The following is a 15,412-nucleotide window of genomic DNA, read 5'->3' on the forward strand; positions in this document are numbered from 1 at the left end:
CATGAAAAGCATGATTTGTGAGAGGCAAGATCAAATTGTATTAACCCACTTTGGGAGAATGGATAATGGTCCATCACAGTATAATATATGGGTAACTGAGAGCTTCGAGTTTTCGGAGGCAGGTAGTTACCATGGTAACATATGGTCAGTGGTGGCCCCCTCTCTAGCAGGGTTAGGAAGATGATTTTGGTGTGAAAGAGTAAGATGCTAGGGTAGGACTTTGTTTTTAGCCACTAGAGCCCTCCTCTTACTCTTATTTCCCTTACTCTTACAGTCTCTGCCCTTTTTGTTTATTCCTCCTACAATGCATTTCAAATCTCTACGATTAGAGTAAAATGGTAGTGATGGTGATAATTTCATTAAGACAGAGAGAAGCAAACTGTGTGAACTAGCCATGGATGGCAAAATATTTAGCAACTTGTATGATTTTGTTGCTACTAAGAAAGCTGAGCTTTTGTTGTTGTTCAGTTGCTCAGTTGTGTCCAACTCTTAGAGACCCCATGGACTGCAGCATGCCTGACTTCCCGGTCCTTCACCATCTCCCGGAGCTTGCTAAAACTCATATCCGTTGAGTCGGTGATGCCATCCAACCATCTTGTCGTCTGTCGTCCCCTTTTCCTGCCCTCAATCTTTCCCAGCATCAGGGTCTTTTCCAATGAGTTGGCTCTTCCCATCAGGTGGCCAAAGTATTGGAGCTTTACCTTCAGCATCAGTCTTTCCAATGAATATTCAGGATTGATTTCCTTTAGGATGGACTGGTTGGATCTCCTTGCAGTCCAAGGGATTCTCAAGAGTCTTCTCCAGCACCACAGTTCAAAAGCATCAATTCTTCGGCGCTCGGCCTTCTTTATGGGTCCAACTCTCATATTCGTACATTACTACTGGAAAAATCATAGCCTGAGCTACCAACTGAAAATTCTGAGCACAGGTAAGTATTATCTTCTAATGTCACTAAACTGTCCTTAAAATAAAAGTGTTTTTGGAGAAAAGATGCCTTTCTCTTGGGTAATCACCAATAAGACTTTTAATGTCCTCAGCCACCACTCTCTGCATTCTTAGAGTTCAGTTCTTTGTCCCTCGCCCTCACTCCCTGTCCTACAGTCTCTCAGTCCCTATCTGTCCTCACTCTCTCTTTCACTGGTTCTATTCCATTATCTATCATGTTAACCACTCTCCTGCTATGAGCCTCATCTCCCTGACCCCGTGGTGAGGTAGGGTTAGAAGCTACCAGTCCAACAGAAATGACTATTAACAGTCAGAAATGCTGTGCCAGTTGTTAAGTCACTGGTACCCTGAAAGTGGCCATGGTGGAAGTATTCTACCTGGAAACTGGCAAAAGCTACAAATCAGAGACTCTCCCTTTACTCCTCCCTCTCATGCCCCCAAAGGTCTGACTTATTAGTGCACCACTGCCCAGGTTGCACTGCCCTCCTTTTGTCTAATGGTGGGAAACCTCAGTGATAGGTGAAACTAACTGCTTTCTTCAGGTATATATTTGGATTGGTGGGTGTTTCTAGAGAAACTCCCAAAAAAGTTGCAGATTTTTGCCATTATGAATTCATGATCTCCAACAGTTCAGCCCAAGAATTCTTTTGTGTTTTCTCAGTTAGTTCTTCCATTCTCTACAATACCTAAAAGTCTGTCTGTATTCTTTAGATCTCCAGCTCTACTACATTCTTAACAGAAATAAGAGAAATCTTTAAATGGAATATAAGAATTCAATTTCCTTCAACCTTCCCTTCTCTTACCTAACCTACACATTTGTCTTTATTCCCCATCTACTCAGTCCCTCCTGCTGTAATGGAAAAAAAAGTACATTCTTTGATCTGAGGTCTGTCTCTGTTGATATATGTTGAATCTTTAGCTTTTTCTCTTGTGGACCTTTCCTTCTTATTTGAAAATGAATGGTCTGGCCCCTGGATACCAGCCGTCATCATTCCTTGAGCCATCTTCCATTTCTTAAATATACCACACTCCCTCCCACCCCACAGCATCCACGCATTTCCTTCAGTCTGAAGGGTTTTATCATCTCAGTGCAAGAAAGCTTTACCTAATCCCCTGGGTCAGGTTCCTTTGCTCTCTGCTCTTCATATATCTTTATTATATCCTTTCTGAGCATTTGTCTCACTTTTGCAATTGTACATCTATTAAGACAATTATATAATTAATATCTTCTGCACAATATAAACTCCATGAGTTCTGGGAGTTTTTCTGCTTTTGCTCAACTTTGCATTCCCTGGGCCTAGCACAGTGCCTGGCATGTAGTAGATACTATATGAAGACATTGATTCATTGAGGGAGTTTTAAGCATTTAAAGCCATCTTCCCCATCCTCCAAAAATTCATCTCAACCTCACATCTCTTGTACTTATGCTCTGGCTTGCTGGCCGTCATCCTCTGTTATCTCCCTATGCTAACCTCCTTAGAAGAAGTTGTCTCATCTTCCCTTTTCCATTGACTCACCTCCCATTTATTCCTTGAATCTTTGGCCATTATACATCATCACCCCACTGAAAATGCTGTCACTAAAGCACCTATTTATCACTAACTGTTGCATGACATCCACTTCCACTCTCAGTACCTTACGTGACCTCTAAGCATCCTGGTTAGTTGAACTAACCAGGAAGAAGTTCAACTTCTTCCTTCTTGAAAATATACCTTTTCACACTTCACACTATTCTGGGTGTTGCCTTTCCAGTCTCACTAGCTTCTATGCCTCAGAGCATCTCTTATATGTTAATGAATCTATGCTCAACCCTTCTCTCTGCTCCTCTGAAAATTCACCCACTCCCATAGTTCAAATACTGATGACATCCAAATGCCTACTTTCAGCTCAGATCTGACTTCCATTCCATACCTACTGCCTATTGGATAGTTTTATGTACTTGAATTTGAGATTGTAGATATACACCATGAGACTAACATGTCCCACACTTAACTCATTATCCTTGTAGTCTGTCCTTTGCTTGCCTTCATAAAGTGATTGCTACCAAGCTGCCTAAGTAAAAATCCCGAGAGTCATTACTGACTCTCCTTCTCTGCCCTAAGCTCTCATTTAATCACTAGAATCTGCTGATTCTATCTCATGAATATTTCTGGAATCTGTCCACATCTCTTTAATACTAGTCTGGTCACTTATTAACTGGATTAATGCAACCACTCTTGAATTGGTCTGTTACCAATATCTAATCTTATCCATTTTAATCCGTTTTCCACACACCAGCCAGAAAAGCCTTTCTAAAACGTAAATCTGATCATTTATGTCTCCTATTCAAAACCCTTCAATCCATTCCCCTTCCCCCAGGATAAAATCCAAGTTGCTGACCACTGGATTACAGGGTTACATGGCTCTGTACCAGCTGTCTGGCCCCTGCATATCTCTCTAGTCTTCCATCTATTCCCCTCATTCCATCCCTCCTCAAACCCTATTTTCCAATGAGGAACTGCATTTAGGTTTTGGACAACTCCATATATTCTCATTACCTCTGAGCCTCTGCATATTCTCTGCATGGAACTCCCCTCCCCCTGCCTCCACGTACTCCTTGTTGTGCTGTGCTGTGCTGAGTCACTGGTCATGTCCAGCTCTTTGCGACCCCACGGACTGTAGCTCGCCGGGCTTCTCTGTCGATGGAATTCTCCAGGCAGGAATACTGGAGTGGGTTGCCATGCCCTCCCCCAGGGGATCTTCCCAACTCAAGGATCAAACAGAGGTCTCCTGCATTGCAGGTGGATTCTTTACCATCTAAGCCACCAGGGAAGCTACAGATGTACTCCTTAATTCCTGCTAATCCTTAGGTCTCATCTTAACTGTTAATTCCTCTGAAAAGTCTTCTTACATAGCTCCTGGCACATAGTAGTTACTCAGTAAATGACCTTTTCCCTCTAATCTCCTTCTTTTAGTTTAATGTCAGACCACAGTTTTAATATTGTTCAAGTTATTTTACTAATAAAATACAAGTAATATAGGCTATTTTACTTTTTCAAACATTTTATTATGAAGATCTACTAAAAGAATATTTTGAATGATATGATGAACTTTACTGCTAATGGGGTTCATCATAACAGTGGCACTTATAACACTGTTTCAAACAAAAGCTAACTGGAGAAAAAAAGACATGCTCCCCAGCTTTTGGAGAATAATCCTCAGGAAAGGTTTTCACAGCCATAAAACTAACCTATTATAGTACTCTGACTTCTGTTATATTTTCTTCTAATTCATCTTTTTTTTTCCATCTTTTTGTTTCTATCAAAGCAATGACCACTAAATGAATGCCTCAATGTTTAAAAAAGCCAAAGTTTTAATATGTCATCATCTATATAAACAGTCTATTTGAAACATAAGGAGGCATGAAATATTGAATTAAGTCATATACAATGTCGAATAACTGGCAGTTTTTGACCAGTGGTGCCAGTGGTAAAGAAGCCGCCTGCCAGTGCAGGAGATATAAGAGACATCAGGTTCGAACCTAGGTTGATGATCCCCTGAAGAAGGAAATGGCAACCCATTCCATTATTCTTGCCTAGAGAATCCCACGGAGAGAAGATCTTGGCAGGCTACAGTCCAGAGGGCCACAGAGAGTCAGACACAACTGAAACAACTTAGCATGCATTTAACCAATGAGACTGGTCATTTAATCAATTTAACCTAATACAATATGTGACTAATGTTATGAAAGTATGCGAAAAAAAAAATAACAAGAACAATTATAAAGATTATATGTATATTTGGACTGCAAGGAGATCAAACCAGTCAATCCTAAAGGAAATCAGTCCTGAATATACACTGGAAAGACTGATGCTGAAGCGGAAGATCAATGCTTTGGCCACCTGATGTGAAGAACTGACTCACTGGAAAAAGACCCTGATGCTGGGAAAGATTGAAGGCAGGAGGAGAGGGGATGGCAGAGGATGAGACGGTTGGATGGCATCATCGACTCAATGGACATGAGTTTGAGCAAGCTTTGGGAGCTGGTGATGAACAGGGAAGTCTGTGGCACAGTCCATGGGGTTGCAAAGAGTCGGACACAATTGAGGGACTGAACTGATATATATATACTTGAACATGTATAGGTACATTTATAAATTCTTATGCTCTAAAGAAATATCTATTTTCTTAATATGTTTAAGATGATCCCACAACACAAAAGTTAACTTCTTTGAGCCACTGAGTTGCCTTTAAGAATCCAATAAATGTTATATATTGTTTTACTAGGAAACATAGGATGCTTAGAAGGTTATATAAAGAAATTCAAATTTCTAGTGACTCAGAGTCCATGAAGCCAAGATCCAAGTTTAAGAAGCTCTCCAATAGCAAAATTTTAAACTATATGCTAACAACTGAATAATGATATTCAATAAAATTTGCCTTCTTGTGAAAGTGCAAGATATTCATATATTAGTAACCAAATGATTTTTCAAAGTAAAGTCTAATGGGTAAACATATTTTCTCATTTTAGCCTGGTTGGATCATAGGAACAGAAGGAAAATCAGAATGATTTAAAGTCATGTTAGTAAATTTTAAAAAAAACACCAAAAATATTCCTGATATTTAGTATCACACAGGTCTCAGATGAATAAAGTTATTTATCAAATCCAATGTGCTTTATCAATAAATCCTGTTATCAACACACAGAGCTTCAAAGTTATTTTTTACCTCTAACTGTTGCATTTATTTTAAAACCAGTCAGTTGACTGAAATTACTGGTTACCCAGTTCCTTTGAATTAGAGGACTGATTCATTTTGAAGGGTAATTAAATGAGAACATGTCCAAAGACTATATGATCATATACAAATACTATAAAAGTAATTAAAATTTTAAAAAATGGATTACTTTCAACAGAAGTTCTTTTCTTAAACAGGTTGTAGATAAGCAATCATGAGTTCGACTTTTTTGCCTATTCCATACCGTAGCTGCCTTTCTCTTTAAATGTTCCCTCTAATATGGAGCTTCGGTCTGTAAGTCCATCATTCCCTAACGTTTCCAGCTGCCGGCATAGGCTGCTATAAAGATGGCAGGATGACTCACATCCTTACCAGACTCCCACTCCCATTCTTCAGTGTAACACCTCACCCTCCACAACCTCTTACAGCTGCAGTCTATCAGAATGGGGAAAGACGAGGAGGGGCCAGTAGTGGAACAGCCTGAGTTCTTTTTCAAAACTGTAAGCTGCTGTGAAAGCCACTTAGTGGGTTGTGACTAGCTTTCTGGTTTGGGGATTTGGAAGGGGAAGGAGAGAAGTTTAAAATGAAATAGAATATAATACAGTAGAAGAAAAAGCATCAGAGTGCTTCATACATTATAACCGTAAGTGTCACTTCAGGTATATATGTGTGAGTATGTATGAATGTTTAAGGTCTTGACATAAAGGCTATTTCAAAATGCAGGTGTTGGATGTCAATGTATGGCAAAAACCTCTACAATACTGTAAAGTAATCAGCCTCCAACTAATAAAAATAAATGGGAAAAAAATGCAGGTGTTGGTTAACAATCTTAAATTTTTATGTTGGAGATCTACCTTCTAGTCCCAGCATAAACCCTGAATACTGTACTATTTATGCCTTCCTTCTTTCAACTAAACCTCACACCCACCTCACAATCATGTTACAAATTAAAATGGTGTTCCTGTGGGTGGGCTTCCCGGGTGGCTCAGTGGTAAGAATCTGCCTGCCCAGGCAGGAGCTATGGGTTTGATCCCTAATCTGGGAAGACCCAGTGGAGAAGGAAATGGCTACTCACTCCAATATTCTTGCCTGGAAAACCCCATGGACAGAGGGGCCTGGTGGGATACAGTCCATGGGGTTGGAAAGAGTCACATACAACAGTGACTGACCAACCAACAACCAAACAACCCTGTGGGTACTGGTTTATGTATCTAAGAAAAAGGTACTCTCCTTAGAAAACACAAAAAACTAACAAAATACACAAAACAAAATAACAACCCTATTATTATTTTTTAAAGAATTCTTATCTATCTGTTCATGTGCAAATAAATCACTGTGGCTGCACACAGCACTTTCATCCCAGGAACAATCCATTTAGATCATATTTTGAACTTGTTTTCTTTTTTTTTTCTTTTTTTGAACTTGTTTTCTGACATTTATGTTTCAGTGTCTCTCAGATCTCATGTTTCTGGCTTGACAACTGTTAGTTACCTCCATCCTCTGAGGAGCTTCATAAATTATACTGGGCAAAAGTCTTTCCCTGTTACATTTCATATTTTAAAATCACTTTCCTGGGTTTTTTGTTTTCAGTGATTTCCCCATCATTCTAGATTTCCCTTGAAAACATTTACCTATACCTCTTAACTCTCTACTCTCTTTTTCTTAGAAATGAATGTTTTATTTTAATAGGTCCCTACAGCATTGCCCCAGGTTATAGTACTTCCTTCTGACAGCTCAGGAACAATAGACTGGATGAAGCCTATCTTTCAAACCTTCCACCCACAAAATTCAGTCACCACGACCATTGGAATGTATTTTCAACATTTACAGACAAACGTGGCTTCTGCTTAGTCATCTGATCTTAATCAAATAAAACAGTCAAAAAGGGTTTAAAAGTTTGCATTTCAGGATGAAGACTTTAGAGGTCTATCTTTCTTAATACCTTTGGAAAATGATCTCTTTGAATACAGAGTTCATTTGGAAGACAATGTAATCTTTTTCTCCAGAGTTACTTACATTCAACACTGAGTTACATTTTTGAACATTTAGAATTTAGTTTAAAATAACTTAAAATTCAAACACAAGTCTAAGGACACCAGAAAAAAGAAAGTGTTACAGCGGGCATTGTGCTAAAGGGAAGTCTGTGTCAAAGCACATTTTCAGTCATGAGCTTAATAAGCCAATGGCTATTCTCTCTTATAACTGCTTCATCCCCAATCTGTGGAATCATTTTGGCTCCTTTTTCCCTCTCACACCCATGTTTAATACATCATGAAGTCCTGTCGGTTCTCTTTCAGAATATGTCCAGGTTCCAAGCACTTCCATTCTGTGTCTCTCCCCATTATGATCACCCTGGTCATCTGTCATCGTTTCTCAAGAGGATTACTGCAAACCCACATCTGATCTCCTTACTTCTACTCGTACCTTCCTCTTGTCTGTTTTCAACACAGTAGGCACTGTGATCCTCCAAAACCTCAGACAGATCTTCTTACTCTTTCACTCAAAATCCTGCAAGGGCTCCTCCATACAAAGCAAAGCCTAAGCCCTTACAGTGGCCTTGTAAGCTAACTTCCTCTCCTATTGCCCTTGTTTTCATTCACTTCATTCCAACTCTACACCGGTCTTCTTACCTGGCATGAGCCAGCCTTGGGGACTCTGAATCAGCTATTGCCTCTGCAGCAGTGCTCCTCCCCCAGACATCTCCATGACTAACTCATCTCTACCTTCAATGAGATCTACTCTATCTAACTGTAATGCTTCTTCTCCCCATCACCCCAATCTTATTTTGCCCTACTTTTCCTCTTTTGATAGCTATTTATCTCCTTCTGACATATTAAGTATATTCTTTATTATGTTCATTGGTTACTGCTGTCTGTTTCCTTCTGCAAGAATGTAAAGTCTGCAAGACCTGGGATCTATGTTCAGAAAACAAATTTGTATTTTTGTCATGGTTAGGTTAAGATTTCCTAGAATATTCCAAAGGTACAAGAACTTACATCAGTAAATTGGTTCCAAATTTTTTTTTGAATGTACTATCTTGGTACTACCCCAGTGGTTAAGAATCTTTCTTCCAGTGCAGGGGATGTGGGTTCAATCCCTGGTCAGGGAACTATGACCCCACAGGCTTCAAGGCAACTAAGCCCAAGCACTGCAGCTAGAGAGCCTGCACCACAATAGAGGCCCAGCCCAGCCCAAAAAACAAATATAGATTAAAAAAAACTTAAAAAGCGCTATCTCGCCTTAACACCACAATTCTCTAAATAGAGATTTCTATTTCAAGTTATTTATAAAATTTGTTTAGTTTTGTAAGACATGTGATAAGGAGCAATATATCACATATATCTGTCAGGTGTGGGATGGAAATGGGCAGATCAAGACAGAGCTTTCCAAGTCCCTTAGAGAAAGGAAAGCACGGCCTAAGCAGGGTGCTTTTCTTTTCTTTAACTCATAATCAAATTTATTTAGCTTAGTTTTGTTAAACTCACAATCAAGCTTATTTAACTTAGTTCTGTAAAGGAACAGAAACAAATTGGCACTATGATGGATGCTGGTGAATTACTGGATTAATTATAAAAGAAGCCCCAAATTAATTAAAATTATTATAAAACTTGATTGTATAATTTTTCTGTATCAGGAAATTATCAACTTTCTGACTATGATCATCAACAAACACCTCTAAAACTTATTTGATTCTTTCACCTAGTTTTTTTAAGTTCTATTTTTGCCCCCACATCAAAAAATAACAACTGGATTAAAGAATTCATATTGAACAACAAAACAGAACAAAAACCGGAGAGAAATTACGTAGCAAACCAGAAACCCATGGACAACATCTACTATCAAAGATGGCCACTAAGCATATCCATAAATTTCAAAATCTAAGTAGGCAGGAACAAACACCACCACCATAAGTCCTGTATACTGTACATTCATTATCTGCAGCAGCAGGAAGCAGAAGAAAGCAATAGGACATCTAACAGGAAACTCCTCAACAGACACAGGTATTCACTGGAAAGCATTACACACCAAATCAAGAACAGCCACTGAAAACGAGAATGACTTTACCCAACTTAAAATCCAGTAAGAATTAAGCACAAAAAGCCCACGGATAGACCTGATGGAGTTGGAGCCACGTGACCCCTTTGGACTCCAGAAACTAATTCACCTAGAAATCCTCCTCTGACAGATCCCCAAGCCAACAGGAAATTGGTGGGAAGGGTGCGTTTCTTGCTTGGCCCTAAAGAATCTTAAAATAGATGGCAAAATCTAAATAGTAAGTCTGCTGCCGTGGAAACCACTAACAGAGCAGGCTACTCTAGAGGCCCACTTGTAAGATCAATGTTTGTCTTCCTCTTGTTACGATCTGAACCAGTCAAGGTTTACTCTAAGTCCTACTAGAAGATACAGCCACTATAGATACAGACCACCTTGACAAAAAAGTCTGAGAGAGACTAGGTCAGATACCACATCACCTTCAACACAGTCAAAATTCAGCAACAAACAGAGGGTTTTACATAATTTGCCATGTTACTCTGCTTCAGGCTCCACCTTTATTACCTATAAATTCATACATCATACCTTAATGTTGCAAGCCTGCTCCATTAACCTTCGTGCATTTTCCTCTGCCCTGTACCTCTTTGGAAGCTGGACTCTGAAGAACTTTAAGGCGCCTTCAAAATCAGCCTGCAGAAGATCTTCCTTTGAGGTCTACAAAACAATCACCAAGAATCGTCCATTACATTTTAACCTACATTCATAATAAACACATTGCAAAAGGAATTTCTATTTTCCTGAATTTAACTTTTATTGGCCAAGATCTAGGTGAGGTCCAAAAATTTTTAGGAAGAGATTTCTAACTGCTTTAGTATAAGCTGAATAAGTCACCGTAAATCCTAGAAGTGACAAAGGAATTAATTAACAGGTTAACATATTTAATTTATATAACCTCTAGATTAGAATGATGGATCCTGGCAAAGCTAACCACACTATGGCTCTGGGAAAAGAAAAATGCCAGAAAAAGGAAAAAATTTGAACTCTGGGACACATCTGTGATTTTAACTTGGTGGGCATTTTAAGGATTTTTTAAACAAAGCTGGCTGAAGACACAGACAGTACAATTAAAGCACAGAAGAGTTACATAACAAACACCTAATGAGAGGATGACTTTTCAATTAATGACAATAGCAGCTCAAATGAAGAAAATAAGAAATTATTTAATATCTTAAAGACTTAAAAAAAAGTAAATGAAGCAAACCACTTACCTACTGAATTTCTTATGAAAGCTACTTTTGCAAAATTTACTTAAGAAATAACAACTACTTATAAATATATGCATGCACAGAAAAAAGACTGAAAGGAAATAAAAGAAAATGTTTCTCTGAAGAGTGAGGTTAGTTTTTTTTTTTCTTCTTCTTTATATTTTGCTGAATTTCCTGTGGGAAAGATCTTATAATAAGAAAGCAATAAATGTTTTAATAAACAACTACACATAATCACTGGCAAATATTGAGACACAAATTATGAGACTGAGGCATACTGGGTACACTGAAATAGGCCAAATCAAAAAAAAAAAAAAAAATTAGGTGTTAAGAGTCAGCACTTAATTTTCAAAAAAGGCAGAAAGAAAATGATTAAAACAAACCCAAAAAAAGTAGCTAGAAATCACAGAACTACATGAAAGTTCAAATTTTACTTTATTTAAATTCAAATGTAAAACTGATTAACAACTACACTGAAAGACTAAAAGGAAGTCAGAGGATTTCTGCTCATAACAAGTTGTCATCATCACCACCCTGGTCTAAGTCATTGTTTCTCAGCTGAGTCATTCAGTAATTTCCCAGCTGGTGTCCCTCTTTCTCCCTCTCCTTACCGCAGCTAAATACTTTTTCAAATCACGCTGCTCTTCTGTGTAAAGCCCTCCAATGGTCCCTACTGTGCTCAGAATAAAATCCAAAATCATTACCATTACGTGCAAGACCCTTTATGATCTGGGGCCCTGCCTTCCCCTTCAAGATGATGTTGAATTGCATCTCTTTTCTTGGTCTCAAGTTCCAAGAACACTAGCCTTCTTACTGATTTGTTTGGGTTTTTTTTTTTTTTTTGTACACACTGAGTTCATTCCTAACTGAAGGCTATTGCCTATTATCTCTGGAATATTCTTCTCCCACATCTTCACTATGATAATAACTTTTTGTGATTTATATTTTAGCACAAATATAAGATTTGAGTTAGACCTTTTCTGAGCACTTAAATTCTTCCTCCTAGCCTATCAAGTCATTCTTCATCCAGTCGTTTTCTAGTTTTTTGTTTATTTTCATCCTAAAGAAAGGGGACTTATCTGTCTTGTTCTTTACTGTATCCACAGTGATAAGACTAATGCCTAGATTATAGGAGGTACTCAACTAAAATTTACTGAATAACTGAGTGAATCCTCCTTTCGTCTCTTTCACTCTACATATATAATTTTTTCTCCCCTTCGCTTCTCTTTTAAATAGAAACATGTAAAATAAAATATTAATTCACACAGCAGGCATTTTCACAGGGGAGTAGGTTGGCCCAGGTTTAGATTCGTAAACTAGTAATCAGAAAATAGAGCCAGGCTAACAGTGCCAAGGGAAAAAAACCAAGCTTCAGTAAACCTGACTTATTTCCTCCCTCATAGATACTGAAAGATGGTGGCAATAAGTAGTGGAGAGAATATTTAGCAGGATAAAGTGCTATCAACTCACCTTAACTGGGAAAGGCAGTTACTGGAAACAAATTCAGCCCAAAAGTGGGTCTCTTCAACTGAAATATCAACTGCCGAATTGTTGAGAAAGCATCCACCTACCAGTTATACCAGACATACCACATCCTATTTCACCTGTAACACTTGTTCTGATGATTATCTCTGGTAATTGTTGGGGAAAATTCAAGACAGGCTGCTTATAGAGTTTGTAGTGAAACAGGACTGGTAGCTTTCTTCATCATTCAAAACCTCTAAGCACACCTTTTCTATTGTCAGTGCAACTAACCTCTAGTTACCTACAAACAGATGATCCAAAATGGTGTGGAACAGTCTATCACCTGCAGGCAGCAAAGTTACCTAATTTTCTAATACTGCCCAAGGCCTAGTTTCAAGTCCAGCTTCTGAGATCATACAAAAGAAGAAAGATACAGCCCAACTCAGATGACATTTCTGGAAACCAGAATTCAGAGTACTCTGTGACTGGCCTTTTCAAAACACTGCTGGTGTTAATGAAGCTCCAGATTGCCTGCAAGTGTGAGTTGCTCATTTGTGTCCGACTCTTTGTAACCTGGTGGACTGTAGTTTGCCAGGCTACTCTGTCCATGGGATTCTCCAGGCATGATACTGGAGAAGATACTGGTAGCCATTCCCTTCTCCAGGGGATTTTCCTGACGCAGGGATTAAACCCATGTCTCCTGCATCGTAGGTAGATTCTTTATCGTCTGAGCCACCAGGGAAGCTTACTTCAAGCATACCCACTATTAAAAAGTCAAAAAATTATCAGATGCAAATTAGAAAGGAGATGTAGCACTTATTTGAGAGACAAATTGATTTTTATATTTGGGGGGTATCAGAAGTATACATGGGCTTCAGCCCACGGGGTCACAAGAGTTGGACACTACCGAGTGAACTAAAAAAAAATCTTTATTTATTTATTTGGCTGCACCGGGCCTTAGCAGTGGCATGCACCCTCATGCCACATTGAAGATGGCGTGCATCTTCAATCTTCATTGTGGCATGTGGTATCTTTAGCTGTGGCATGGGAGATCTAGTTACCTGACCACCCGGGTCCCCTGCATTGGGATCGTGGAGTCTGAGCCACTGGACCCCCAGCGAAGTCCCAACATGGCAACTTTCATACTTGGGTCTTTAACTTCTTTAAAGAGTTACTGAGTTGGTCAAAAGGATTGTTCGGGTTTATGGAAAAACCTGAACGAACCTTTTGACCAATCCAATACAGTCTGTCTTCAGTGAGTAATCAATCCTTGCAGCAGTCAACAACAGAGGTAAAAATGGGAGAAAAACTTTCTCATCTGCTTTTTCATTCTCTCCTTAAAAGTAATGTTTTAAGGAAATTTACAAATTAAAAAAAAAAAACTAGGATACAGTTTGACAGCATAAGAAATCTGATCAAAATTAAACCTTAGATGGCTGCTAGAGGGACAGTGGGAGCATTTGGCTATAGGTGTATGTTATGTTCGGCTTGAGAGCCCTCCAGTTTCACCATGCACAGGGCCCAGAGTACCAGTACTGAGACTAGAGCCAACACTGACATGTCATACAATGATCTGATAATAATTTCCCATGTCATATAAAAGAAGAAAGAAAAAATCTAGGAGGACAGGAAGATTTTGAACATGAGTAAAAGCTTCTCCTCTTTCTCCAAATTTCACACACTTACAGAGGAGTATGAACTCTGGCTGTATGCCACTGTTAATACCATTTTGGGAGTGTTTTTCCCACTGAAAAATTCAGTGCAAGAGTATCACATTTTCAAGTGATTAAAAAAATAAGAGAGAGAGAGAGAGAAGAAGGCAGGGTGGGTGGTAATGAACAGTTCTAACATTTGAGTGTTAGCTCCAGATGCTTCTATTCCAAACCTCTCACTGTTCTCCAAAGACAAATCTTTCTTTAAAGGCCTCTGATAAGCAGCAAAATCTAGATTTGATTATTTTAGAGGATTATTTGGGGGGAAAAAAATCTAGGCACAGTTCTCTTTCTCACCTTCACTATATTCACCACAAATGGCTTTTTCTTCCTTTAGGCATAGAGTCTAACAGGATTTCCATTCCATTGAGCAAAGTTTCTGGAGGTCTGAGAATCATTTGGAAGTGTGGGTTTTAGAAGAGGACATTACTTAGCTGGTATCTGGGATACCTGTATCCCTTGCTTTGGTATTTTAATTTCACCAAAGAAACGTATGCTTGGTGGGTCTGCACACAGAATTTATGCCTTGTGGTAATATCTAAAGTGGAACACTGGTACTTTATTTATTAAAGGGAAATTATTCTTTACTAAGTGTACCTTTGAAGGACCATAGGCAAAAATTCCAAATGTGCTTGTGTTCCTGTAGGTTGATGGTACCTCTGTGCCTCAGGGAACAAAGTATAAGGCTCAGAGTTCAAATCCACAACACTGTCTTGGTAAATCTTCATTTAATTTGATCTGTTTCATTAAGAAAAGTAACTGGCCTCATATGAAAAAAATACTACTGGGATCTTAAATGCAAAACAGGGATTTGTATGTGGTTAGGCCCTACATAGTCATATTGAAAACATGACTAAAAACCTAAACTTCAGTTCCTTCCCTCCTGACTGGTAATGGAAAGATTACAACATTGCATGTGGCAGGATTCCTCTTAGGACCACCCTGGGCAGATTAACCATCGATCCCCTATCATTAGGCAGTCCAATAACACATGGCTGAACAATTGGACATCCCCCTGGTATACACTAAACTGTGAGCAATAACTCATTGGATAGCTGATCCCAATTCATAGCCATATTGCTAATTAAAGGGCATGTGATGTGATTTCTCAGAATGCACAGTACCCTAATTTTATCAACAGTCTTTTAAGCGTGTAGCAAAGTCAGAGATTTCCAAATGGCCCTGCAGATAACTCAGCATACACTTTTCACATAGACTGCAAGTGGCTCTATGACCTGTAATGTTCAAGCCCAGAACAACGTGAGGGCTGTACCTACTTGGGTACCTAATTTGGCAACCGAGCCAAGTTTGTACAGT

The 15,412-nt window shown here is 38.9% G+C and overlaps 1 protein-coding gene across 4 annotated transcripts in view; it reads right to left on the minus strand.

The window, feature by feature from the left end:
- RABGAP1L (RAB GTPase activating protein 1 like) overlaps nt 1–15,412 on the minus strand; it is a 669,536-nt gene that overhangs the window by 131,555 nt on the left and 522,569 nt on the right. For all 4 annotated transcript variants that reach the window (XM_043484703.1, XM_043484704.1, XM_043484711.1 and 1 more), the window contains one exon: nt 10,240–10,368. In XM_043484703.1, the coding sequence (XP_043340638.1) occupies nt 10,240–10,368 (129 nt within the window). The remainder of the gene's footprint in view (nt 1–10,239; nt 10,369–15,412) is intronic.

This window comes from Cervus canadensis, chromosome 13, assembly GCF_019320065.1.
Source record: "Cervus canadensis isolate Bull #8, Minnesota chromosome 13, ASM1932006v1, whole genome shotgun sequence".
NCBI lineage: Eukaryota > Metazoa > Chordata > Mammalia > Artiodactyla > Cervidae > Cervus > Cervus canadensis.